At 42.1% G+C, this 27,012-nt stretch overlaps 1 protein-coding gene across 5 annotated transcripts in view; it reads left to right on the top strand.

Annotated features, from left to right (window-relative positions):
* The first annotated feature begins 9,983 nt into the window (after nucleotides 1–9,983).
* Nucleotides 9,984–27,012, top strand: part of Oma1 (OMA1 zinc metallopeptidase) — a 55,862-nt gene continuing 38,833 nt past the window's right edge. The window contains exons 1-5 of one of the 5 annotated variants that reach the window (XM_040757057.1): nucleotides 9,984–10,054; nucleotides 20,194–20,700; nucleotides 21,513–21,741; nucleotides 25,466–25,639; nucleotides 25,736–25,843. In XM_040757057.1, the coding sequence (XP_040612991.1) occupies nucleotides 20,213–20,700; nucleotides 21,513–21,741; nucleotides 25,466–25,639; nucleotides 25,736–25,843 (999 nt within the window). In that variant the 5' untranslated portion in view covers nucleotides 9,984–10,054; nucleotides 20,194–20,212. Of the gene's footprint in view, nucleotides 10,069–10,190; nucleotides 10,986–11,040; nucleotides 11,509–20,193; nucleotides 20,701–21,512; nucleotides 21,742–25,465; nucleotides 25,640–25,735; nucleotides 25,844–27,012 lie in introns of those variants that run through there. The other 4 variants (XM_040757060.1, XM_040757058.1, XM_040757056.1 and 1 more) reach the window with 4 other exon arrangements.

Here is a 27,012-nt window from a genome sequence, read left to right as displayed (position 1 = left end):
GTTCTTACATGTCACAATGCCAACCTTCCAGACCTTTGTGACTAGAACCCTTCTCAAAGCTGTCACACTGCTCCACGAGCAGCAGAGCTGGTTTTACACACAGGAAAGGCCCTTCTCATCCTTGCTTTGACTCCACTGCGCTCCTCTAACCTTTTGGGTTTCTGTTTTCCCTCCCCAGGTGATTGCAGGATATGTAACCCACTGAATTGCCTACCTCTAACAGTGTTCCTCATCCTTGGAATGCTGATCATTCAACATGCCATCTGATAAGTCTGTCTTTAATAGAACAATGATAAGGTCCAGATTTAGCCCACAAACCATGGCTTGCTCCACCTTATCTGAGGAATGGGTCTCCAGGTTTTTAGATGATACCCAAGAAAAAGCAATGCAAGATGTGGCTCTGACTTTCTGGCTTATCCCCCACAAGGCTTCCTCATGTTTTCTCAGACAGGTCCCACCCATTCCCGGCCATGTCCTTGCCCTTAGCTCTTCCCTCTACCTGTGTCTGATCATAAGCCTGCCTGTCTAATCTCAGCCTCATTTGTGACCCTTCCCTTGACCTCCCCTCTGTCTTGGTGACATCTCTTTCTTTTGTGTGCTCTTACCATACTTCACACTGCTTCCCCCTGAAGAGAGTCATTCTCAGCTGGGTGGTGGCAGCGCACAACTTTAATCTCAGCACACGGAAGGCAGAAGCAGGTGGATCTCTGTGAGTTGGAGGTCAGCTTGGTCTCTGTTACACAGAGAAACGCTGTCTTGAAAAACAAAAACGAACAAAAAAGATCCACTCTCTGACTCATCTCTTCATCAGTATTGAAGCTCATTTGCAGGAAGACTTGAGTCACTCCCCTCTGAATCTCAGCATTAGTATTTTATATTCATAGGCAACCTACACAGTACAATTTAATCTGGAGGCATCTCCAAGTAGAATGTCTTATGGGTGGGCACCCCAATGACTGTGTCACTTCAGGATGTGTAGGCACCCCAGTGCACCTACAACGGCAGTGTTACTTCAGGTTGATTCTCTTTCTGGAGGATGAAATATCAGGTGGGGTACATTGTCATGAAATATGACTCTTGCCATATTAAACTCAGTACAATAGTTTTTAAAGGAAACTTGGACTTATGATTTTGAGTTTATCAGAACTTTTTCTTTGTTGTGTGTGTGTGTGAGAGAGAGAGGTGGGGGGGTGTACCTCACATTATAGCCCAGGCTGGATTTGAACTCATGGCAGCCCTCCTGCTTCAGCCTCTGACATGCTGGAACTTATAAGTCATAGCCAGGTGGTGGTGGTGCATACCTTTAATTTCAGCAGAGGGAGGCAGAGGAAGGTGGACCTCTGAGTTTGAGACCAGCCTGGTTTACAGAACAAGTTCCAGGACAAGCAGGGTGGTTATACTGAGAAGCTCTGTTCTAGAAAAAAAAAGTGAATAAACAAACAAACGATAAATAAAATAAAAAACTTAAGTCATCACATGGTTTTAACTGCTTGACATGTGTATAAGGATTAACAAACAAAATAAAATGATCATTTTGATGTGTGTAAGGGTTAACAAACAATAAAAAAACTTACATTAAGAGCACAATAAATTCTAAGTGAGGGATTATTTACAGGAGTGTGGGTAACCTCCCAGTGGCTATGCTACTGAAGAAAATGTCTCTCTGCCTATCTGGCAGCCCTGGCTTCCTATAGCTTCACAGAGAGTTTCACTGGTGAGACTCCTCCTGCACCTTTCTGGAATCATATGCCACCATCTTTTCTTGGTGTATCGATTAGCAGGACTGAGAGGAAAGCATCGAGCCAGTGGTTGAGCTGTTTCTGACCTCACAGCTCTGACCCACTCTTCATTTTAAGTCTTTACCACATTTTTTTCTGTCACCAGCTTGATTCAAGATTTCATGTTTAAAGGAAAACTATCAAAAGATTTTAAAAACATGATCAACATGCACAGATGGGCAGGCAAGCATAGAGAATAATTTAGCAGCCTAGGCCTAGACTTGGTTTAAATTATGCACACACCTCCTAGGTCTTGACAGATTATAACTTTTCCCTGCATGTGGAAACTTAGTGTCTTAGTCGGTGTTGCTATTGCTATAACAGAACACCATGACCAAAAAGCAAGCTGGGGAGGGAAAGGTTTATTTGGCTTACACTTCCACATCACTGTTCTTTATTGAAGGAAGTCAGGACAGGAACTCAAACAGGGCAGGATCCTAGAGGCAGGAGCTGATGCAGAGGCCCTGGAGTGGAGTTGCTTACTGGCTTGCTTGTCCTGGTTTGCTTAGCCTGTTTTTTTATAGAACCCAGGACCACCATCCCAGGGATGGCACCACTCACCATGGGCTGGGCCCTTCCCTACTGATCACTAATTGAGAAGATGTGTGTGTATGTGTGAACCTTTATTTCATTTCTCCCAGTAGGAGGGCAAGACCTGGAGACATCTTCTGACCACTATAGCCAATCAAATAATGGTTCAAAGAATTACTAGGCCAACCTGGAATTATACCATAATTACCACAAGAGTTGATAGAACTCCTTCTAGCCATTCCAGATTGCTTCTACCTCAGCAAGTAGGAAATCTAACCATCAATGCATCCTTGTTTGTGTGTCCTGCCTCTCATGCCTTACCAGTGCACATTCCCTGGAAAGGATGGAGGAAACCCACCTCAGGCACTCACCAGTAGTGTGTTCATGAGAAGCTAAAACCAGAAATGAAGTTGAGAAAGCTCTCTAAAGTTCTGTACAGAAAGAGCAAAGGGGTTTTCAAAGAACTGGGATAAGCCTATTGGCCCCATCTGCACCTCTGTCCTCATACATTCCAGAATGTGCTGTTCCATGACTTCACATCCAAATGTGGTCCTCACCCAGACCCACCTTCAGGGGCCACAGAAAAGCTATCTCCCACCACAGGACAACGCACGACTGAGCTTCTCTCATGCTGGTTACCTCCTCAAACAAACGGGTCTGTGCACCTTTGTCTTTGGGCTTGCTTGCTTTCCTTTCTCCACTTAGCTAAGGTAGCAAAGCATCTTGTATCCATAGAAACCATCTCCAGAGCTCTCCATCTTGAGACCAGCATTCTTACTCTCCAAGGCATTTCACTCCATATGCTCTTGTCACCCAAAGCCGAAGAAACTCATAAAGTACTCAGAAAACATGTGCTGGAGGAGTGGAGACAGAGAGCCTAAAGGGGGAAGATGACCTAGAGAGAAGAACTAAGGGCAGTGACTTTGCCCCAGCTATTGCCATTCCTTCTTCCTTTTGTGTTTCTCGCAGAAATGAAGAAAATTTTAACAAGACACTTAAAACTCATAGGTAGCTTGCAGGTCTGAATTGAAATTGGCAGCTTATATTTGAGAATTTAATGGAAAATTCTTTTCATTATTTATGAAGTATGTAATATGACCAGTCCACCATTATATAAACCCAAGTAGCAGCCTTGGACATATGAGTACACACACAGAGTCACACACAGAGTCACACACACTCTCTCTCTCTCTCTCTCTCTCTCTCTCTCTCTCTCTCTCTCTCTCACACACACACACACACACACACACACAGAGTCACCACACAGGCACAGACAGACAGACACCACACACACATACACACACATCATTCAGATGCAACACAGAATTACAGACTAAAGATAAGTACCTTGGAAACAGCTTATATTTTATTAGGAATGGGGAAATGTTATATAAAATTGATTAAAATTTCAGTCAAGAGTTTGCTTGGTAAATATTTTGAGAATGCAGCAAAACAGGAAAAAGAAAAGCATAAACAAGTAGGTCTAATGACAAGACCATGTCAGGGACAAGCACTCTGAAACTGCATTTCTGTAGTGCCCTACAACAGTCATCAAGTTGGCGGAGTGCCCAGTGGCAGAGTGCCTGCTCAGCAGTAGTTCAATCACCACCCTAAAAATAAAGGAAAGAAAAGAGAAAAATGGCTAGAGATTGGGAGTCATACTCATAGCCAATGCATGAACACCATGGACTAAATTTATATTTACCATACTCAATGTATATTTACCATACAAGAAACCCAATAATGAAACGTAAGTAGTTGGACTCTATTACTTGTTAAACTATGTACATAGAAGAGTAAAGGCTTGATTGGGATCAGTACCAAGAATGTTATTGGCCTTGGTGATTTGTGAGATGCTATTTCATGTAAAGGAATTTTCAGCAAAGCTGCAGGTGTCCTCAGGAGTAGGTTGAAGGGGGTATAGGTGGGTATTGACAGATGTGCTCACAGGGACCCAAATACACAAAGTGTGTATTTCTCTGTCTCTGTCTCTTTTTGTCTCTGTCTCCCTCAACTCTCTATCTCCCGCCCCCTTTCTCTGTGTGCCTAGAGTACAATCAAAGTTTAAAAAAACAGAGAGAAAAACATTGTCTTGGAGAAGATCCCACCACTTGGTGGCAGTATACCCAAGTTTAGATGGTCGAAAATTAAAAACAAAATATGGCTTGAAATGGCACCAAATATCTCCTGACCACAGTTGCAAAATTACCCCCAAAATGCTCCCTTTCTGGCTGGAAGTCGGGCTGCTGTTCCTTATGCTGCAGGTTCCAGAAGCATCCTTCTCAGGCAGAGGAGATTGGTTCTGTGCAATGCTTGCCCAGCAGGGTTTCACAGTCAACAGGAGAAACTTCCTCTAGTACAAACATTTTGTTTTACCTTTAATTCCCGCCATTTTTACTCGCATTGCAGATGTGTGAAACTGCTTCTACACAACAGTGGAAATGATTAATCAATGCGTAGGTCACTTTTTTATTTCCGGTGTCTTTCCTTTGGTTGGTGCTGAGACCTGATTGTTACCTTTTATATTAGCGTTCCCTAAAGAAATAGGACGACCTCTCTCCCTCTCCCCACTTCCTCACATCAGGACCCTGTTATTTAGCCCAGGTCAGTCTCAATTTCTCAGTCTTCTTGCCACAGGCTCCTAGGTGCTGGGATTGCAGGCCTGCTCCAAGCTCAGCAAGGCCTTTCTTTTAGGGGGAGACATTCTCACTCAGGGCTTGGATGGGGTGCAGTCAGTAAAGTGCTTACTTTGCAAAATCAAGGACTAGAGCTGTGAAGAACACCAAGCCCATGTGAGCAAGGCCAAGGGCAAGCCAGGTGGTGGTGGTGCTTGCCTTTTTAAAATCCCAGCACTAGGGAGGCAGCAGCAGGAAGACCTCTGTGAGTTCAAGGCCAGCCTGGTCTACAGAGCGAGTTCCAGGACAACCAGAGCTACAAGTAGGGAAAAGCCCTGTCGCAAAAAAAAAAAAAAAAAAAAAAAAGAAAAAGAAAAAGAAAAAAGAAAAAAGAAAAAGGAAAGAGGCCAAGGACAGTGGCTTCCACTTGTAATCATAGCACTGGGGAGGCAGAGACAAATGGGTCCCTGGGATTTGCCAGAGACTCTGTCTCAAAATAAAATATTAACAACCAAGTGGGGGGTGCCCAAGGGCCTTAAGGCTGTTCTCTGGACCCCGCATGCACTCATGTATACATATATGTGACTACAAACACACAAACATGGCCACAAAAGTTCTTGCCCCTTGAATGTCACAACAAACATGATTATAAATGAGGATATCTACAATCATTGTTCTTATTTATTTTGTGTTATACTCACAGTTGTTCTTATGTTAGTATGTATTTACAAATCCTGCTGTGGAGGGCCATTCCTCAGGCATGGCATGGTCACTACCACCTTGAAATCAGAGCCATGGTGACAGGCTCAGGAGACTCTCGACAAGGTGGGGTCTGTTAACACTTGATGGTGAGCTGGGCGTTGGTGGCACACACCTTTAATCCCAGCACTCTGGAGGCAGAGGCAGGTAGATCTCTGAGTTCGAGGCCAGCCTGGTCTACAGAGTGAGTTCCAGGACTGCCTCCAAAACAATACAGAGAAACTCTGTCTTGAAAAACCAAAAAAGAAAAAGAAAGAAAGAAGAAACATGCTAACAGTGGTAAGATAGGAACATTATACAAGCACGAAAAGAAAATCCTGCCCCATTTCTCAAATGATTGAGGCTTTCAGAAAATCCACCAACCACAGCCCAGAAGATCCGGCTCTTCTGAGCTAACATTTCATTAATCGGTCAACCCCTGCCTGACATCAGTAGAAAATGGAGTAGCTACAGATGGGGCCTCAGAAGATACAGACTTGGCTGTTGGTGTTCAACAACTGAGATCTGAAGGAAGAAAAAAAGGAACGGACAAAGGGGTCCAAATTATTATATTTGTCCTTGTCAGTGCCTCGGGCCAGTCCCGTCTATTAAACAAACAAACAAAACAAAACAAAATAAACAACCCACCTCCGATAAGCCTGAGAGATCAAAGGATAGAGACCAGACCTGCTCAAACGCAAAGGCTACTGGACAGGTGCATGTAGCAGCCATGCTTACGTCCAGGAAGTAAGAACACAGAGCTCTCCCACTAGAGGGCTCCTTGTCCTTATTTCCAGAGCAGGAAGGGGCCAGCCACCAACTGAGGGTACCCAAGGACATAGAGTGACAGGAAAACAGAAAGGCAGCCTTATAGATCCCCCAAGATTTAGCCTGGTTTCCCCAAAGAATAGAGACAAAATATTTCTTCTTTGTTTGGCAAAATACACTCTGGTTTAATGAAATTGTGTCATCTGTGCTCATGGTAACTATTTTCATGTAATTGTGCATCATTCTGTGCCTAGGACACCATGGATGAAGCTTCATCTGTTCCTAAGATTTCTCAAAATAACTGATTAGCAAATTCTGTGGCCACTTCTTTTATTATTATTATTATTGCTATTGTTATTATATATATATATATTTTTTCTTTTTGGTTTTTTGAGACAGAGTTTCTCTGTATTGTTTTGGAGCCTGTCCTGGAACTTGCTCAGGAGACCAGGCTGGCCTAGAACTCACAGAGATACTCCTGCCTCTGCCTCCCAAGTGCTGGGATTAAAGGCGTGTGCCACCAACGCCCGGCACAATTATGACCTTAAGGTATATGATTTATTGCCCATCTGCTTGCACTCTCCTCTTTCAACAAAAGCCCAAGGTTCCCAAGACACTTCTCTTGTCTGATTTAAAACTAGAGAAAAACAATAGTCATTTAAAAACTGAGCTGTTGACACCTATTTACTGGTTTAAGCACCAGCAGTGATCAGGTTAGGCATGGTGTCTTTGTGATCTGAAGCCTTCTACTTCATTTATGTGACAAGGTGTGGTTTTTTTGAAGTCCAGACATTGGATTAAGGATTGTATAACTCTATTGAGGAAGTAATCATATAACAGGCTAGAGAGGTGGCTCAGAGGACCAGGGTCAACTCCTAACATACACATGGCAGCTCACAACTGTTTGTGATTCCACTTCCAAGGAATCTAATGTTGTCTGTAGGAACTGCACATGTACATGCTACACACACATACAAGCAGGTAAAGTGCCCATGTACATAAAATAAAATAAAGATTTTTAAGAACCTGACAAATGACAGATGGGAATAAAAGCTTCGAAGTCTTTGGTTCTGTCCTTATGCATTGTGTGGTGGTCAGAATGAAAATGGCCCTGTAGATTCCTATGGAGTGGCATTATCGAGGGTGTGGCCTTGTCAGAATAGGTGTGGCCTTGTTGGAGGAAGTGTGTCACTTGGGAGAGGGGCGCTGGGGTTTCAAAAGCTGGAACCAAGGCTAGCGGCTCACTCTGTCTTCCTGATGATCTGGATGTAGAGAACTCTCTGCTTCCTCTCCAGCACCAAGTTTACCTGCATGCATACTTCCTGCCATGATGATAGTGGACTGAACATCTGAACTGTAAGTCAGTCCCAATTAACTGTTTTCCTTTATAAGAGTTGCTGTGGTCATGGTGCCTTTTCATAGCAACAGAAACCCTAATTAAGACAAGGGGGTTGGCAGGTATTATGTAAATGACCCATAAAATATCACAACTCTGATGACCAGGCACCATTGAGCTTCTGACCTCTTCGGATCTTTGCCCTTCTTTCTTGCTCATAAGTGCTTTTTCTTAACAAACTACTCCTGTTTCTAGTAACTGTCTCTGTTTCTTTCTGTGTTCCTGGCTCAGTTCCTAGGCACATGAACCTAGAAATCCCAGAGCATGTCTTGTGGCATGCTATATTCACCTCTAATACTGGACTGGGCTGTTCATGGTACAGATGCCCCAGTCACCCATGCCCTGCAAGGAACCCCTGGAAGCACATTGACCAACAAAGGTAGACTTGAGTGGAATCATGTGTTGGTCTGTGTTGGCCCTCACCATTCATGATGAGGAGAAGAAATGGAAAAACTAGACAATGACCTATTAACTAAACCTGGTTTTAAGTTAACTTAAAATTCTAGATGCTATATCATCTTTGTTTGTTTTGAGACATGGTTTATATAGCCGGAGCTTGCCTGGAACTTCTGTAGCCTTGCCTGGTCTTGAACTTGGTAGCCATACTCAGTTTCCCATGTGCTGAAATTAGAAGCATTGTGCCACTATGCCCAGAAAAGATCACGATCTTTAAATGAATTCAAAATTAAGTATTGTTAAATTACTACTAACTATAATATGGTGAATATTTGCGTCTATCCTCTTCTATTCCTTTTGGCTCGCCCTATCTAAGTCCCTCCCCCTCTTTTTGTTTTTGAGATTGGGTCTTACTTTGTAGGCCAGGTTGACTTGAGACTGACCATACAATCTGGCAACCTGGTTTTGAATTCAAAGTGATCTTCCTGTTTCAGCCTCTCAAATGAAGTATTCGGATTGAAGGCATGAACCACTGTACTCTCTTTTGAATTTTAAAATGTTGAAGTTCCCCCAGAGTCCTGTTCCCCAACTTCTGTTTTCTCTCAACCCATCTACTCCTTTCCTTGCTGATACCTAAAGTTTGGGTCATTTCCTCCTTGTCAGTGATTCCTCGGGTTACATTTCCAGCGCCCATTGGTTTGTACAGCCACTTTCATTTTTATGACTGCTTATAATTATTTCCACAGCCCATGTAGCAGACGGCAAACTGAACAAGCCCGCACCTTCAGTGTTGCTGTGCTCCCTTGCCACCTTTTTCAAGCACCATTTTGCATGATGTTTTCATTATAGTGACTACATGATATTGATCTTAATGTCATCACCATGCACAGTGCTGTCACACACCGGATAAATATTTGTTGAATGAATTAATGAATACATGAGTAGTATTTCTAACCTTAACACATCTCTCAGGAAAACAGAATAATTCATATATTCACAAAACATCATCTTTTAGCTGCGACTCCTATGGAATCACGTCTTCCAGTAGTCACCCTGTGTAAACCATTCCCACAAAGAAATCTCTTCTTAGGTCTCTACAGAAGCTGTTGGCATGGATGCTGCTGACCTCCTCAAGTTTAGTGTCCCAAAGAGATCATGGTGAAACAGTTTTTCATATTTAATCTCTGTCTCTGTCTTTCTTTTTATGGTTTTCGAGACTGGGTTTCTCTGTGAAATGACCCCGGCAATCCTGGGACTGGCTCTGTAGATCAGGCTGGCCTTGAACTCTCAGCCTCTCAAGTGTTGGGATTAAAGACTGCACTGTCACGCCTACGCCTGGTTTTTAGTCTCAATTTCATGAGCGCTTTCACCCTAGGACTGCGGGCTGAGTGCCTGCAATTGGAGTGCTAGAATTAATGTTACACCCATAATCAAAACCAACAGTGCAGCTTCAAATCGTGGCCTCTCCATCATCTAGCAGCCCCTGGAATCGCTTTCCTTTGGGGCAGAACCGGTGTAGAAACTACTGCAGGTGCGGTTCTGCCGAGATCCAACACAGCCATGGCGAGTACCAAGGAAGTGTGTAGTTCCTGGCAGGTGGCTTATCCCGGCGTATCCTCCTCCAGCCACGCGAGTGTGCCAGGACACTACAATCCGCAGGGGCAGCACCGGGTCAGAGACCACTGACGGACTGGGGACTCTGAGCCCATTCAGCTGGGCGGGGCAAAAGGCTCCCGGGATGTCCCAAGGGCAGGAAGTGAGTGGGCGGGGCTTGGGAGAGTGTGCGCCTGCGCAGAGGCCGACTGCTGGATCCCACTAAGGTTGCGGCTAGAGTGCGTGCTCACTGGTGACCGCTTGGCGTTCTCCCTGAGCTGGGCGGGGAGGGTGGAGATGGGGAGTTGGGGCAGGGGTTCGGGGCTGCGTTGGGCTTGGGCCATGCCGGGATCGGTACGAACGGCCGGGGTGGCGGTCTTTCAGGAAGCTTGCCTCTCGCCGCCGGTGGTGGGTTCCTCCTGAGCAGCGCTTCCTATTGCGGTGTCGCTGGCCTGGTCTGTGCGGGTCTCCCCTGCGTCCCGATGCTTGGCCTTGTGCTGGGACCAGTGCTCCTGCTGCAGCTCGCAGCATCAGGACAGTCGGAGCAGCACCAGGGATTTCCTGAAAAACTTGTGTTATCTGGGCAAACCTCAGCCAGAAACTTTAGTCCCGGGAGATGAAAATACCACGTTTGTAATTTAGGAGTTGATAGCCTCAGAGCAACTCTCAAGGTCTTGAAGCCTCCTCTGAAAGGATTTAGCTTCATGGTCATAATCCCCAGACAGGGTTCAGGGGTGCAGTGTGACATTTGGAAACTTAGGAGCCAAGCCTGATAGCTTTTTTGTTTTAAAGAAACCGCCCATCATGTACTTAGCTTGAATGATTATTTCAAAGTGCATGTCCTATTTTTGCCAATCTGACAGCTGTTTCCATAGAAACGAGAAAAAAATAGACGTTTTCAGTGAGAGTTAAGTGTCTTCCAGACATCAGCTGTGAGTGCCAGTGAATGCAGTACTTGCTCATTCTGAGATGGCACTTGAAGAATTAAGGGTTTTGGGATGCTCTTAGGGGCTAGCAATCCAAATTGTTCAATTTTCACACATCATTAATTTCCTAATCCTGCAAGTCTGCCAGCTATGTTTGTTGGTCTGCCGTGATTCCTTGAAGAGCACATAGCACCCCAGTTCCATCTTAGGTGCTGTGCAGTGTGGTGATTGGCTCTTTGAAAAGGTATAGATTTCTTTCCTCCTTGGAGAAAAAAACCCTCCATTTTAAGGATTAATTAGTGATTACAGACTTACAGTTACTGTTTCTATTCTGGGTGGCACATGATTGCTAGTGGTAGAAATGATAGTGATTTTAATTATGTACCTAGTGTTTGTGGCTTTTGTTTGTACCTTTTATTGGTAGACTGTGTTAAAGATGTTTGCATTTGCTCTACGATGAGCAGTTTCCATATGAGCAGACCCAAGCAGTGTGAGTAGTGTGCATGGCATGCTGAGGGGTGTCAGTAAACCAGACATTCTAGAATCTAGCAGTTGGCGAAGGAGGCTTGGAGAGGGTGCCTGTGGAGCTGGGAAGTCAGGAAGCAACATTAGGAAGCTTATTGACACTCATAGAGAGCCAATGGTAATTACAAAAGTGCTTGCTTGACTTGGTGTTTACAAAATTAACAAACTGCAAAAGTTTCAACTGCCCAGAAGGAGGAAATACTGGATCCCTCATAACTACCATTCTGCCCCTGAAATGACATGTAGGTCTTTGTGAGATTTATTTTTGTATCCATTAATGTGTTTTATCTTTACTGGTTTTACAGGCTGGTCAGGGATTCTTGTCTTTTTCCTTGTCTGCTTTTTATCTACTGCCCAGAATGCCCAGAGTCTCACATGCACTCATTCTGTGATGAATTGATGAATACAACAATCCTGAACTAAGTTGCATAGGGGAATGTTGGTTAAGATAATCAAGTTTTATTAATATGGCTGACAACATTTTAAATTAGGTAAATTTCACAGTGAACTGTAAAAAGGGTTGAAACATTTGGCAATACAAAGGTCTGATTCTGTTATATTGTGGGGCTTCCTTTGGGTGGCTGAGTTCACATCCTTTCGGCCCTGCGGAAGCTTCTCTTCATCTACCACACAAACCTGCACTGCTCAGTGTGACAGCTGCTGGTTCATCACTCCTCTTATTAACTTAAAAAAAAAAAATGAAGCAGACTACAGATTCTGTTCCTCTGGTGCACCTAGCCACGTGCCAGGGCTGCCATATTGGACAGCACAGAGAGCATTTCTGCAGGAAGCTTTTTTTTTTAAATTTATTTTTCAGTTTAAATTTAGATAAGAAACAAGGTTGCTTCACAAGTCAGTTCCAGGTCCCTCTCCCTTTCCCTCCTCTCCTCCTGTGCCCTTCCCCAGGGATGGTGAGGCCCTCCATGGGGGTGTCCATAGTCTGTCATTTCATATAGGGCAGGGCCTAGACCCTTCCCCAAGAGTTCAGGGTGAGACTGCACCTCACATTGTTGGATGGGAGTCCAAAGTCCGTGTGTATACTCGGGATGGGTACTGATCTACTGCCCAAGGCTCAATAGATTACCTAGGCCTCCTCACTGACACTCACATTCAGGGGGTCTTGATCAGTCCCATGCTGGATTCCCAGGCTGATGCCTGGGATTCAAGAGTTAACCTTTGTCAGGTCAGCTGTTTCTGGGGGTTAAACCAGCCCAGTCTTAATCCCTTTGGTCATCAGTCCTCCCTCTCTGTTCCTGGCTTTCTTGAGTTCAGCTCAGTACATAAACGAGGGAATCTGCCTCTTTTTCGATCAGCCACTGAATGAAGTTTCTGTTTCCCAGACTCTCTGGCCATGGGATTGTAGGCTGGCATTCCCCAGATCTATGTCTAAAATCCATATATGAGAGAGTACATGCCATGTTTCTCTTTTTGTGACTGGGTTACCTCACTCAGGATGGTTTCTTCTAGTGTCATCCATTTGCCTGTGAATCTCAGGATTCCATTGTTTTTTTTCTGCTGAATAGTACTCCATTGTGTAAATGTACCACCTTTTTTCTATCCACTCTTCAGTTGAGGGGCATCTAGGTTGCTTCCAAGTTCTGGCTATTACAAATAATGCTGCTATGAACATAGTGGAACAGACATCTTTGTTGTATGAATGGGCATCTCTTGGATATATGCCTAAGAGTGGAGTTGCTGGGTCTTGTGGTAGGTTTATTCCCATTTTTCTGAGGAATCTCCATACTGATTTCCAAAGTGGCTGAACCAGTTGGCACTCCCACCAGCAATGGAGGAGTTTACCCCTTTCACCACATCCTCTCCAGCATAAATTGTCATTGGTGTTTTTCATTTTAGCCATTCTGACATGAGTGAGATGGTATCTCAGAGTTGTTTTGATTTGCATTTCCCGGATGGCTAAGGATGTTGAGCACTTTCTCAAGTGCCTCTCAGCCATTTTAGACTCCTCTATTGAAAATTCTCTATTTAGTTCTGCAGCCCACTTTTTAATTGGGTCCTTTGATGTTTTGGAGACTTGCTTCTTGAGTTCTTTGTAAATTTTGGAGCTCAACCCTCTGTCAGATGTGGGATTAGTGAATATTTTTTCCCGTTCTGTGGGCTGCCTTTTTGTCTTGCTGACTGTGTCCTTTGCCTTACAGAAGCGTCTCAGTTTCAGGAGGTCCCATTTATTAATTGTTGATCTCACTGTCTGTGCTACTGGTGTTATGTTCAGGAAGCTGTCTCCTGTACCAATTCGTTCAAGGGTACCACCCACTTTCTCTTCTAAGAGGTTCAGTGTGGCTGGATTTATGTTGAGGTCTTTGATCCATTTGGACTTAAGCTTTGTGCATGGCGATAAACATGGATCGATCCGCATTCTTCTACATGCCAGTCTCCAATTATGCCAGCACCATTTGTTGAAGATGCTTTCTTTATTCCATTGTATATTTTTAGCTTCTTTGTCAAAGATCAGATGTTCATACGTGTGTGGGTTAATATCTGGGTTTTCAATTCGATTCCATTGGTCTACCTGTCTATTTTTGTGCCAATACCAAGCTGTTTTCAGGACTATATCTCTAGAATAGAGCTGGAGGTCAGAGATGGGGATGCCTCCAGACGTTGCCTTGTTGAACAGGGTTGTTTTGGCTATCCTGGGTCTTTTGTTTTTCCATACAAAATTGATTATTGTTCTTTCAAGGTCTGTGAAGAATTGTGCTGGGATTTTAATGGGGATTGCATTGAATCTGTAGATTGCTTTTGGCAGGATTGCCATTTTTACTACATTGATCCTACCTATCCAAGAGCATGGGAGATCTTTCCATTTTCTGAGGGCTTCTTTAATTTCTTTCTTTAAAGATTCAAAGTTCTTGTGATACAGGTCTTTCACTTGTTTGGTTAGCGTTACCCCAAGGTATTTTATGTTGTCTGTGGCAATTGTAAAGGGTGATGTTTCTCTGATTTCTTTTTCAGATTCTGTTCCTTTGGTGCACCTAGCCACGTGCCAGGGCTGCCATATTGGATAGCACAGAGAGCATTTCTGCAGGAAGTTTTATGCAGTCTTGCTTTTGATGTTCAACTTTTCGTTTGCTGCTATCCTGTTGTACACGAAGTCTTGTTTTTCAAGTGATCTTGAACAGCTCTGTGTCTCAAGTGCTGGAGTACAGGCCAGCCGTAGCACACTAGCTTCAAGGCACCTGCAGGTAGCACTTACTGCTGTTGTTTTAGGTTAGCATATCTCTTTGTTGTGGTCAGAGCTCTGTATTTTCATTAAAAATATAATCTTTAATGGTGCGACTCTTTGGGTTAGATTTCTGGGGTTGATTTGCTCTTTTTTCTTTCTTTTCTTCTCTCTCCACCCCCCCCAAGGCAGGGTTTTTCTGTATAACAGCTCTGACTGTCCTGGAACTTGCTTTGAGACCAGGCTAGCTTCACAGAGATTGACCTGCCTCCCTAGTGCTGGGGTTAAAGGTGTGTGCCACCACCTGATTTGCATTTTTTTTTTTTGGTTTTTTTCTGATTTGCATTTCTTAAGGATTGCTTAGGTTGCTTGGAGAAGGGGTTGGTAGTGGGCTAAAGCAGAGTGGTTAAAGAGTATAGTAAACTGGGTGGTCGTGGCACATGCCTTTAATCCCAGCACTCGGGAGGCAGAGGCCGGTGGATCTCTGTGAGTTTAATGTCAGCCTGGTCTACAAGAGCTAGTTCCAGGACAGCCGAGAAACCCTGTCTTGAAAAACAAAACCAACCAACCAACCAAACAAAATAAATAAATAAATAAACAGTATAGTAAAATCTACAGGCAGGTCACAGAACCCAGGGTGAGCTGGGCTGAGGCCATAAGGAGGTAGACCGGCAGGACTGACTTAAAGTGGCCTTTGATATTTTGGGTGTTAAAAGTCCTAGGGCTAATCCAGTATAGTTTGGAGCTTAGTCTCAGGAAGATTGGCAAGTTTGTGTAAGGGGTCTCCCACAGATTGCTTCGTGACACATATAACATGGAAATATTAACCTGCGCATGAACTTCTGCAGCTGCCCCCCTACCATGAAAATGTCTTTGAGATCATTTGTTTGTGAGACACTGACACTGGGTGAAGAGAAGGAATTACTTTAGAGAGCTTCTGAAGCTCAGTCAGATATGGAAGGCACAGCGGGGTCTCAGAGAACAGGAATGCCTTCAGGAGTTCATGTGCCTCAGAGAGTAGTTTCCCTCCCTCCCTCCCCTTTTCTTCTCCCCCTCTCCCTCCTCCTCTCATCCCCTCCCCTTCCCTCCCCCTCCCTCTGTGGTCTCTCACTTCCCAAGGGTGTATTCCTTTGTCCTTTCTGTGCAAGCATTTGCAGAGCTTTTCCTCACCATCCAGCTTGCATGGGCTTGGTTTTCTGCAGCACCAACTACAGACCCTACCTACACATTTCTTTATATTCCTATGCTAGATATGCTTAATGTGAAAGTGACCCTGTGGTAGGTGCCTACTGTTGGCTTTGAGACCAATGGTCATTAGGGACTAACATGACCTGCTGGCCTATTCCCTAAGTTGAGGCTATGACCAGACAAATGTTAAAGCTTTATGACAGTAAGTCATCAGATTTGAAGGAAAGGAAATGCATTCATGCTGTTTTTGTAATTTGATTTCTAATAAAAAAAGATTCATTATGCTTTTCTGTATGCAACAATTCTTTTTTTTTTTGTCTTTCTTCTATCCAAATGGCATGAGAGATACTTTTGCCTTGGATAGCCAACCCACTGCTCTAGAATATCTTACTCTTTTGTTTTATTTTTCAGAGCACATGGCATTAATAAATTTTATATATTTTTGTCTTTTTTATTAGAATGCCACCTCCACAAGGATAAGGACTATATTTTATGCTCTTTCTGTAATTTCCATACCACTTAGCCAGCAAAAAATCCAATGACTTATTCAAATATGTGAGGATGGTTCCATTAGGTTACTATGGAGCCCAGACACTCCTGTTGCCTAGTGACATAGTATCTGTCTTAATGCAGTCTATGGGATTACTCACATAGAGGACCTTCAGCTATATATAGCATGTAGTACTTTCTAATGGTAATGATGTGTTTTCTCTTAACACCATAGATGGTATTGCTTCTACTTTTAAAAACAGCTACTGTAGACAGGAGTCTGTGTTGTACCAGCAGCAGCCCCATACATCTGTTATCTGCATCTCTTGAGTGTGTCAAGAGTACCTGGAGTGTCTGACCTATGTCATCTAGGTCTGAGGAAGGGCTCTGTCTGCATGGTGAGGAGGCCTAACAGTGCAGTTCTCAGTCACTTTTCCATACATGACACATGGCTACAAGTTTGAAATAATTTTCAGGTGTAAATTATCCTCCTCCTCTTCATCATCATCATTATTATCATTTCACTTCTCAGTTTAATGCAACACAGAAGAAAAAAGCTAGAAAGCTGAAGCGTTTATCTAAATTGTTCTATTATCAGTAAAAACTCAGGAGTCAAATATCGGGGTAAAACCCTGATGGATGAAAGAAGTGGCTGAGGAGTGACCAGGTATCCATTTCTCTACACAACCCAAGATCTAAAAGGCCTATGGATTTCTCTAAGCCCCTTCCTACTCCTTCCTGTGTCTTTCTATTGTATCTTCAGTCCTCCAAAATCTCTATGGTCATTTCTTGTCAGCAAGTCTCTGGCTCCGCCCCCGATCCAAGTTTAGCTTTATTAACAGTCTCAGAGTGCCACAGTGTGATCAAATAAACTGCAACAGAAAGTATCTTGTTAATGTCAAGCTATTAATAGCTTAAGTTGACTCTACTCATTTTTAATTGGTAGTAACTCAAAAAGGGATACCATGGGGTTAGTTTTCACTTTATAAATTAATCACAGAAAGGTAAATGTACAAGGTACATAAAAGTATAATGTAATAGCCTTCAGATTGCCAAATGTAGATATTAGTCACTAAAATTGGCAGTTCTGAAACATCTTTTTAGGTATTAATACTGTATTACTAAGGTTAGTTTTACAGCACTTCCCCATAAAGATTTTAAGCATTTAGAAAAATTGAAAGAAAATTTAAGGAACATACATATTAACCACATAGATAAAATCATTGGTACGTACAGCATCCTGTGTGTATGTGTGTGTGTGTGGAAGTACAGTTGTGTAGAGGTGTGCATGTGTGCATGTATTTACAAGAGTACTTGGAAGTTTCATTCATGGATAGATATTTCACCACATGCATCAGGAATGAGATATTCACCTCCATATTGTTATCATCTAGGGAAAGTAACAACAAATATGTTACAAATGTGCAACAACAAATATGTGTTCAGACTCACACATTTGTCTCACTTCTGAAGCTGATGTTTTCTTTTGAACTATAGAATTTATCCAATATATTTGATGATTCTTTTTTCTCCCAATATCTATTTGTGTGTGTGTGTGTGCGCGTGTGTGTCCGTATGTATGCGTATGTCATAACACATGTATGGGTATCACAGAACAACTTAAAGGAGTTGGTTCTTCCACTCATGTGGGTCCTGGAGATAATCTCAGGTCATCAGCTTGGTGACAAGTGCCCTAACCTGCTGAGCTTCCTTCCTAGCCCTTCTCAGTACCTTTCAAAAATAGTTGATTGGTACACAGTTGTTTACACATGTTCAAACCATAGAGTGTAAAGTAGTTATAGGGCTCTTTACGTTTTCTTGAGTGAGCTATGGTAGTTTGTATTTTCAAAGGGTCCATTTATTTTACTTAAGATGTCAAATGTGACCTTTTTTTTTCTTTGATTGTGTTTAGGAGTTGTTCCGGTTAGATAAGGATGGAGGTTTGGGAGTTGGTTCGGTAGTACAGGTGCTGAAACTTAACTTTAGATAAACAGGTACTTTTAATAACACTGACCACCATGCTGGAGACTGGAACCCAGATTCTCACCTAAGGGGAGCTTGAAGAAGCAAAAGAAATTCCTTTTCTAAGTTTGAGTGGGTGTGTGTGTGTGCACTAACGTCATATTTGATTGTCATTACAAGGAATACAAGGAACCCCTGTCTGGGAAGCTGGATAGTTTGTAGACATTTAGATGAAAACAAAGCTGTAAGTCAAGGCTTGGGGCTGGACAGACTGCGTTTCTTGTAGCTATGAAGATGGAGGAGGGAGTCTGTTGCAGTTGCTGCCCACCTGCTGCAGGATAGAGAGCAGGGCTGTAGAAGTAGCTAGACCGCTGACCCGTGGCAGGTCTACGACCTAAGTCTCCTTTGTGTTTTTCTCTGTGGTTCACTGAACTTCATAGGTTTACAGCTTTCCTTAGGTTTGGTCAGTCTTTGGCCACTGCTTCTTTGAGATCTTTTTCTCTTACCCACACTTGCCTCATTTGAGGACTCTAGTCATGAGAGGATTAAGCTATGTCATTGATGCCTCCTGCATTTTCTGTCAGTTTGCTTTAGCTCTGAGTGGTCATTAAGTTCACAAGTCCTTATTCCCACCAGGACCAATCTGCTGTAAATGTTGCTCAGTGTGCTTTTCATCCTCAATTTTGTGGTTTTATTTAGAAGTTGAAGATAGTCTTACAAAAATATGCATTCTATGTCTGTATAAAACATGTTCAGAATTTTTCTGTAGTTGCTTTAACACTGGGAATAAAGTTAAAACAATGACTCAAATATTGTTGTCTACTAATGCTTTGTATTTGTATTACTTTGTATTACTTAGGCACTAGTTTCTTTTGATTAATATTTCTTCTCCCTGCTCATTTCATTTCCTGCTTGATAATTTTAAATTGTAAACTGTATGTTACTAAGTGCCAGGTAGTTTTGATTCTTGAGGTTGTTTGAAGTAAATCTGGGGTGTCGTTATTAGAAACAGCTTGATCTTTCTGAGCATCTTTGTACCAAGTTGGATCTTACCCACAAGCTAGGAAGCCGCTCACCAGTGTTTGTTTTAGTCTTCAGTACTCGGGCAGAGCAGCTCCCAGAGCAGTACTAGTTCTCCTGTAGTGCCGAGGCCAGACTCTTCCACCTAATGGCAGTGAATTTCAAAAGCTAAGTTTTCTCACTTTGATCAATGGGAGCAGGCAGTGCCCTCTGCCCTGTGCATTGTGCCCTGCACTGATGGTTCTTTCCAAGCGCCAGGGAGGATTTCTTCACTCACAGGATCAAATAGTACTCAGTGGAATAGGGAGGGGCCTCTGTAGACCCTGCATTTTCTCCATGTTGTTCTGTGTGACATCCTCTGTCCATAAGATCCAGATACCTGGTTCACAGGAGCTCCCAGCTTCACACTGTCAGGTTAGGGCAGCTAAGGGGCCTGTCTCTCCTGCCTGTGTGTTTTGGAAACTCATCAGGCAATTTTCTCCAGCAGCCCTAGGTGCTCATGTTGTTTCCTCTTTCTGCTCTTCATTGCTTACTGCCAAGTATGTTGAAACCCTTCTTATTAAAGTATTCTGATTTTAAAGCTATTTTCAGGTGGCATTGAAGCCTCTCTCCTACATCCTGATCTCTCTCTCTCTCTCTCTCTCTCTCTCTCTCTCTCTCTCTCTCTCTCTCTCTCTCTCTCTCTCTCTCTCTCTCTCTCCCATGCCTGGCTAAATCTCTTGGTTTCATTTGAAAGAATACATTTGAATTATGTAAGTTAGGCTTTTCTATCCCATTATATTCTTGTTTGTCAACTGATACAAATTTATTGCCGTTTTAATTAAGCTATTTCTCATTCCTGCCAAATGATTTTCTGATCATATTGATTCCCTGCAGTAAAATAAAACCAAGACTTTTTTTTTAATGAAGTGAAAAGATTGAGGAGTGAAAATAAGCACTGTGTAGTGAACTAATGCTATGTGCGCATGTGTATGGGCTCCTTTGGTTTGTTCTGTTGAAAGGCGCTGCTGTGGGCGATGGGCGGAAACACTGGGGTTTTTAACATTCCCAGTTTGTAAATACATATTTTCCACATTTTGTGTTTTATGTTTAGATAACCGAGCAAGAGCAAGATGAGCTTCCTTTATGGACTGCAGTGTGCCTCGAGAAACCGTTTCGTCTCTGGAGTGCATTCCCTGGCCAGCTGGAGACAGTGGAAACCACCAGCAGGTTGTCCACAAGTGCGAAGGACCCGAGTAGTGACTGCAGGCTGGGGACTTAACACAGTCAGCCAGTGTCGTTCGGTGACCTTACTACCTGGCAACTTGCATTTCTGTAGGACTCTCAGCAACGGAAAATCAGGATGCTTCTCAAATGCCCAAGGCCGGGAAATGGGGACGCTTACCTGCAAATGTACTGTGTGGGATGATGCTTTTCCAAGGCGAGGAGCCAGGAAAGCGGTTGGCAATCTTGCTCTTACCGTCCCATGTGCTCAGAGCTGCCCTTCGGTAAGAGCTTCCCGAAGTTTCCACACATCTCCACCGGTTCAGGCCGCCCCAGTGCCTCTCCTGCTGCTCATTCTGAAACCAGTGCAGAAGCTCCTTGCCATCATTGTGGGCAGGTAACAATACCTGGGGCAGAGCAGGGGTGGTGGTAATGGTGGTGGGGGTGGCATTTGTGCTAAAGTTCATGAAGTTTTTATGTTTACATTTGTATCAACTTGCAATAATTTTTAATAATTAAACTTTAGTATTTTATAAAACTCTACTTTTAGAGAAACTTTCCCCTATACCATATTCAGTTTAGAGTTTGAGTTTCCAAAGGTAAGTTCTACCAGTCTTCTTATGTGTGATTTAATAATCTTGAAATAAGTTTACTATATAGAAATGTCAGGCCAAGGCAGCGTCTCTTGTTCCTTGCTGGAGCATGGCAGATTGAGCCGGAGTCTGAGGTGCAGTGGGAAGAACAGATTTATCCTTCATGACCCCAAGGTGATCGTCTGGGTACTTTGTTCGTGTTAAGTGGTTAGGTGGTCAGTCTCAGGAATGGCATTCCCTTTACCCCCAGGTTTTCCTCTGGCTACCTGTGACCTTGGCTAGGTTGTTCTCTGTAACAAGCTATTAGGCAGAGCAAATGAGCTGACACGTGCATAATGATTAGAGCAGCCCTTCATAGTAAGTCTTGGTTAGTGGTAGCTATAAAACGGCTCCTCAGTTTAGTGTTTGCCTTTTAGCTGAAGAGGGAAATTCAAACGAGCCTTAGGATTTTTAAGTATGGCTTTATAGAGTCGGTGACTTTTTCATCCTTTAGCTAAGAATGTTCTAAAGCTGTGTGTACAGAGAAACATAAAGATCGAAAATCCTAGCACATGTGTGGGAGTTTTGTTGGGATGTGAGCATGCACTTAGCAGCTCTCCTTTCTGGTTTGGCGCAGGGGCATAAGGAAATGGTGGCAAGCACTTCCTCCTAACAAGAAGGAGCTATTTAAAGACAGTGTGAAGAAGAATAAATGGAAGTTGCTCCTTGGTCTGAGTGCCTCTGGGATGCTGTTCCTAGTGTTTTATTTCACGCACCTGGAAGTGAGTCCTGTGACCGGAAGGAGCAAACTGTTGTTACTGGGGAAGGACCACTTCAGACTTCTGTCAGACATGGAATACAAAATGGTAAGCCGCAAGCACTGCCCTTCACTAGACTGTGTAAGGCAGCGCCAAAGCAGGAGGCTTCTTTGAATACGGAAGGTGCACTGCTTTTCAGTTTAGCTTTTGATATAGCACACGTAATTTTCCCCCAGATCTCATACCCGGGAAAGGCTTTGCACCATGTGCAGTGGCTTCCCCCTCCACCCAGGTAGCCCCTGCTCTGCTCAAGTCTGGATTTCACTGTCGCCTGCTCAGGAAAGCCTGGCTTGATGCCCAGACTGGCTCACACAGGGTGACTAGATCAGGCTGAGCTGGGAACTGATCTCTGTGATTGTGCTCCGTGCTCAGCAGTGCTGGTTTTCCTTTTCGTTGCTTTTTTTACCCGAGGGAAACTTAATGTGTTCTGTGTCCATCTGCCTTATTAGGCTAAGCTCTGTGGGACCAACAGTCTTGGTTTGTGTATTCATCCTAACAACTAACACACCATGCAAAATAGTGCTTAATTGTTATGTATCAAACAAGTGCTTAGTTTTTTGTTTTGTTTTTTTGTTTTTTGAGACAGGGTTTCTCTGTGGCTTTGAAGGCTGTCCTGGAACTATCTCTTGTAGACCAGGCTGGTCTTGAACTCACAGAGATCTGGCTGCCTCTGCCTCCTGAGTTGTGGGATTAAAGGCATGCACCACCAACGCCCAGCACAAGTGCTTAGTTTTAATGTATCAAATAACTAATTATGTTTTGAGAATTTTTATACTTTGAAATTCAAGTTGTAATTTTTCCAAATAGAAATTTTGGCTTGTAAAATTTTATTGTATTTTCTGCCATTTTTTTTCTTTTTTTTTTTTCTTTTTTTTTTTTTTTTTTGGTTTTTCGAGACAGGGTTTCTCTGTATTGTTTTGGAGGCTGTCGGTCCAGCCCGGCCTCAAACTCACAGAGATCTGCCTGCCTCTGCTTCCCCAGTTGTGGGATTAAAGGCATGCGCCACCACCGCCCGGCTTTTTTTTCTTCTTAAAACAGAGTTTTGCCTTGTGGCCTCGGGTTGGCCTTCAACCTGTGACCCTTACATCTTGGCCTCCTAAATGCTGAGGTTGCCCATGTGTGTCACCATAATCACTTGTTTTCTGAATGCTCAATAAGGGTGGGACTCGGCAATCTTAACTCCTTGAGAAGTATAACTTAGGGAGTGACACATTACACAGTTTGTGCCCTCGTGTCCTCTAGGATGGGGACCATCATTGCCTTCCCATATTTCTCACTTACAGGGATGTGCTGAATGCCATTGGTTGAATAGGCTATGGCTCCAGGGTACTCAGGTCTTCATATCTGCTTAATGCAAATGAATACATGAGCTTGTCAAAGGAAAGTTATCATTGATAGTGTCTAGTTAGGGTTTCTATTGCTGTGAAAAGACACCGTGACCATGGTGACGCTTAAAAAGGAAAACATTTAATTGAGGTGGAAGCTTAGAGTTTCAGAGTTTAGTCCTGTATCATTATGGGAGGGAGCATGGCAGCTGGGAGTATGGCAGCACACAAGCAGACATGGTTCTGGAGAATTCTACATCTTGATTCAAAGGCAACAGGAGGTGAACTAAGACAATGGGCATGGCTTGAGTATATATGAGACCTCAGAGCCCACCTCCATTGAGACACACTTCCTCTAGCAAGGCCACACCTACTCCAACAAGGCTACACTTCCTAATAGTGCCACTCCCTTTGGGGACCATTTTCTTTTAAACACCACAGATAGCAATGACTTTTTACTATAACAATTGGTCTTAATTAAAATGACAGTGTCTTAGGAGAATATATACAGAAATTTAAAATGTCTCCTAGAACTTAGTATTAATGGGAAGATATGTTGAGAAAAATATTTAGAAAGATTGGAACAAACCTTTATGAAATTGGTATATCTTCTACCATTCAGATAGCTTAAAAATTTAAAATATATGAATATACGAATGGATTTGTATATATGTATATTCTGTGTGTATACATATGGATATAATTGTGTTTGTATGATTAGACATTTTTATTGCTTGAGCTATTGGTCTTTGAATCCAAACATTCTTATAGAGCTGTTATAAAGTTCTTTAATTACATAGTATGAAAATTAGTATTGTCAACTTGACAAAACTAGAATCATCCGAGAGATGAAGGAGCTGCAATTGAGAAAATGCCTGCATAAAAATATAAATATAAATCCAGTTGAAAGCGTTTTCAAGGTGCACTTAAATATATGCCTTCATAGAATATGAACTTAAAGACTATGTCGATTACCATTTTTAAAGACTAATTCAACAAAGTAAACAATTTTTAAAAGTCCTCTAAGAGTCTCTTTATCTTGGTTTGCTGCCTGTTGCTGTGATAAACACAATGGCCAAAAGCCACCTGGGGAAGAAGGGGTTCACTCATCCTAGACTCTCAGGCCACAGTCCATCATCCAAGGAGTCAAGGCAGGGACTCAAGACAAGTGCCTGGTGACAGGAACTAAGGCAGAAGCCCCGGGAGTACGTGGTTTCCTGGTGTTCTCCTCATGGCTTGCTTACTCTGTTTCTTATACATCCCAGGACCACCTACCTGAGGATGACACTCCTAACAGTGAGCTGGGCCTTCCCATCAGTCACTAATCAAGACAATGAATCTTAGCCTTGCCTGTGGGCCACATTTATGTAGGCCTTTTCTCAGTTGAGGCCCCTTCGTATCTCAGGTGATTGTAGCTTTGTCAAGCTGACAACACTGTTTGCACACTATATAATTAGGGGACTTTATAACAGCTCTATAAGAATGTTTGGATTCACCGACCAATAGCTCAAGCAATAAAAATGTCTAATCATACAAACACACTTATGCATAATACAGATCCATATGTATACATATTATATATACAGATATACAAATCCATTCATATATTCATGTATTTTTATGGGAATTAAAATATTTGTAGAGCATCCTTAATATTCTTAGTATATATGACAGAATCTCTCAAAAATGTTTTCATATTTGAGATAGCTAGGCTTCTGAATCAGCATCAGCAGAAAATGATTAGCTCATTAATTCTGAGATCTTAGTGATTTTCAGTCTGTGTGGATCAAACTTTACAATCAGTGAGATATTATCTCTTTTGTAAAAGCCTAAGTCTATATTATGAATATGATATTCTTCTGTTTAATGGATTATGAAAGTAATTCATTTTCTTTTACATTCTCTGGGTTTCTTGTATCTCAGGCTGGCCTTGAACTTATTGTGCAGCAGACAGTGCTGTCTTCTAATCATCCTGGATCCTCCTTTCCAGTGGTCAGATTACAAGGATGTGTAACCACACTGGTTTATGCTGTGCTGAGAGTTGAACTCAGACTTTGCATATGTATGAGAGTGACCACACTCTGCCAACTGAGCTATATCCCCAGTCATTCCCTGGCCATTCCCCAGCCATGCATTTTTCCTTTTTATATGAAGTTTTTAATGTGAATCCTTTGTTATCTAGGCAGTTTTGTTTTATGAAATTCATAGGAAGGCAGAAATATTTAAGCATTTTATTTGCATGTAGATTAAAAGAAAAGAAGAATAAAATTTGGATTGAATTATGTTTATATGAATAAATCTTGTAACTATACTGCTTTTATGTGGATAATTCAAATTTCAGGAATATGAGTGTTTAATATATGTCAAATGAAGCACTTCTCATGTAGCAGCATAAGCATTTTGTAGTGCAAAAACTCCTAAACAAAACTTTTTATAAAATCTTTTAGTGGGTGGAAGAATTTAAAAACAATATGCTGCCTGAGAGAGACCCCCGGTTCCTGACTGTTAAAGAAGTGGTGTATCATCTAACACAATGCAATCAAGATGTCCCAGGGATCTCTGAGATCAACTGGGTGATTCATGTGGTTGATTCCCCAGATGTAAATGCCTTTGTTCTTCCAGTAAGTAAATACTTTAAAATATATTTTTGTGGCAAGCCTTACCATCTTTAAACTTTACTGTGTGCTAATTGCTCATATTACTCTTTTTATGTGCAGAACGGACAGGTGTTTGTTTTCACTGGGCTTTTGAATAGTGTAACGGATACTCACCAGCTCTCCTTCCTTCTGGGCCATGAGATTGCACATGCGGTCCTGGGGCATGCTGTGAGTATCCACGTGATGTGCAGCTATTGAATGTTGCTTTGATATTAGCAAGATGTAGCCTTTAAGGAACCCAGTCTTTTCAGGATTGTCTTTTCTTCTTTTAATGACGGAATGTAATTGCCTTATTCTGTACCTGAAAAAAATGTGATTAGCTAGTTTTGAGACTTTTGCAGTCTTTAGTATATGATACTGAATAATTAGTGTTTCTCTTAAATACTGTTTTTATCACCTGTCTCTTTTGCTAAAAAGTAATTAGTCTCAACCTCTAATTATTTCACATTAAAACTTAAACTTCCATAATTATTAACATACTTATAATCTAGTCAGAAAACTAATTGTTGGAAAGTGATACTACTATTTAAGTGGTAAGTCAGTTTTATTCTTCCTCCTTTTCAGAAGATAGCTTGGAATATTGTTGAGAAATATCTAAATATATGCAATACCATCTGAATGTGGAGCAGTAATGATATCTTGCCAGAATAGTTTATTGAGCTTCATCAAATATGTTCCTTCTCATTCAGAGGTTTAGCAACTTATGAGTGTATTTATCACCCCTGGTTTATATATTAGGAAACTAACATTTAAAAGACTAACAGTGGCCACTTCAGTCTTTAATAACACACAAAGCATATTTTTGTACTCATTTTTGACTGCTAGTCATTAAAAATGAAATGTGAATGGGTCTTTTGTGTATAAATAGAGATGAGTATATTTTTATTTTTTAGCTGGAAATATTTGTGAAAGGATAACAATATGCTAAATCATCAGTGTAAATGTTATTAACTTCAAAAGGAAACTATAATGTTTATTAATCTTTGTCAAAGTCATTTAAAATTCTACCTATTCTTCAGAGGAATAATAAAATGAGCTAGGCCAAAGTTGTTCTTGTTTGAATCATCCCTGATTTCTTTTGAGCTACATGAAAATGTTTTAAAAATATTTTCCCTAAACATTTACAAAAATAAATCTGAGCAATAGAAATAGTATCATTATAGTGTATTCCACCATCTCTCAAATAATGGTATCAATGCACCAGTGATGTGTTAATGACTGAGGCAGAAACTGTCTCTTGGGTTAGTTTGACAAAGTGTAAGCCCAAATTTGATTTCTCCAATTCTCTCCCTGTGTCTTCCGTCTGCCTCTGGCATTTATGTGTGTGATCTATCTGT

Source organism: Mesocricetus auratus, unplaced genomic scaffold (genome assembly GCF_017639785.1).
Source record: "Mesocricetus auratus isolate SY011 unplaced genomic scaffold, BCM_Maur_2.0 Super-Scaffold_100014, whole genome shotgun sequence".
NCBI classification, from domain to species: Eukaryota; Metazoa; Chordata; class Mammalia; order Rodentia; family Cricetidae; genus Mesocricetus; species Mesocricetus auratus.
Note: the sequence above shows the minus strand (reverse complement) of the source record. Positions and strands in the feature narration are given on the sequence as shown.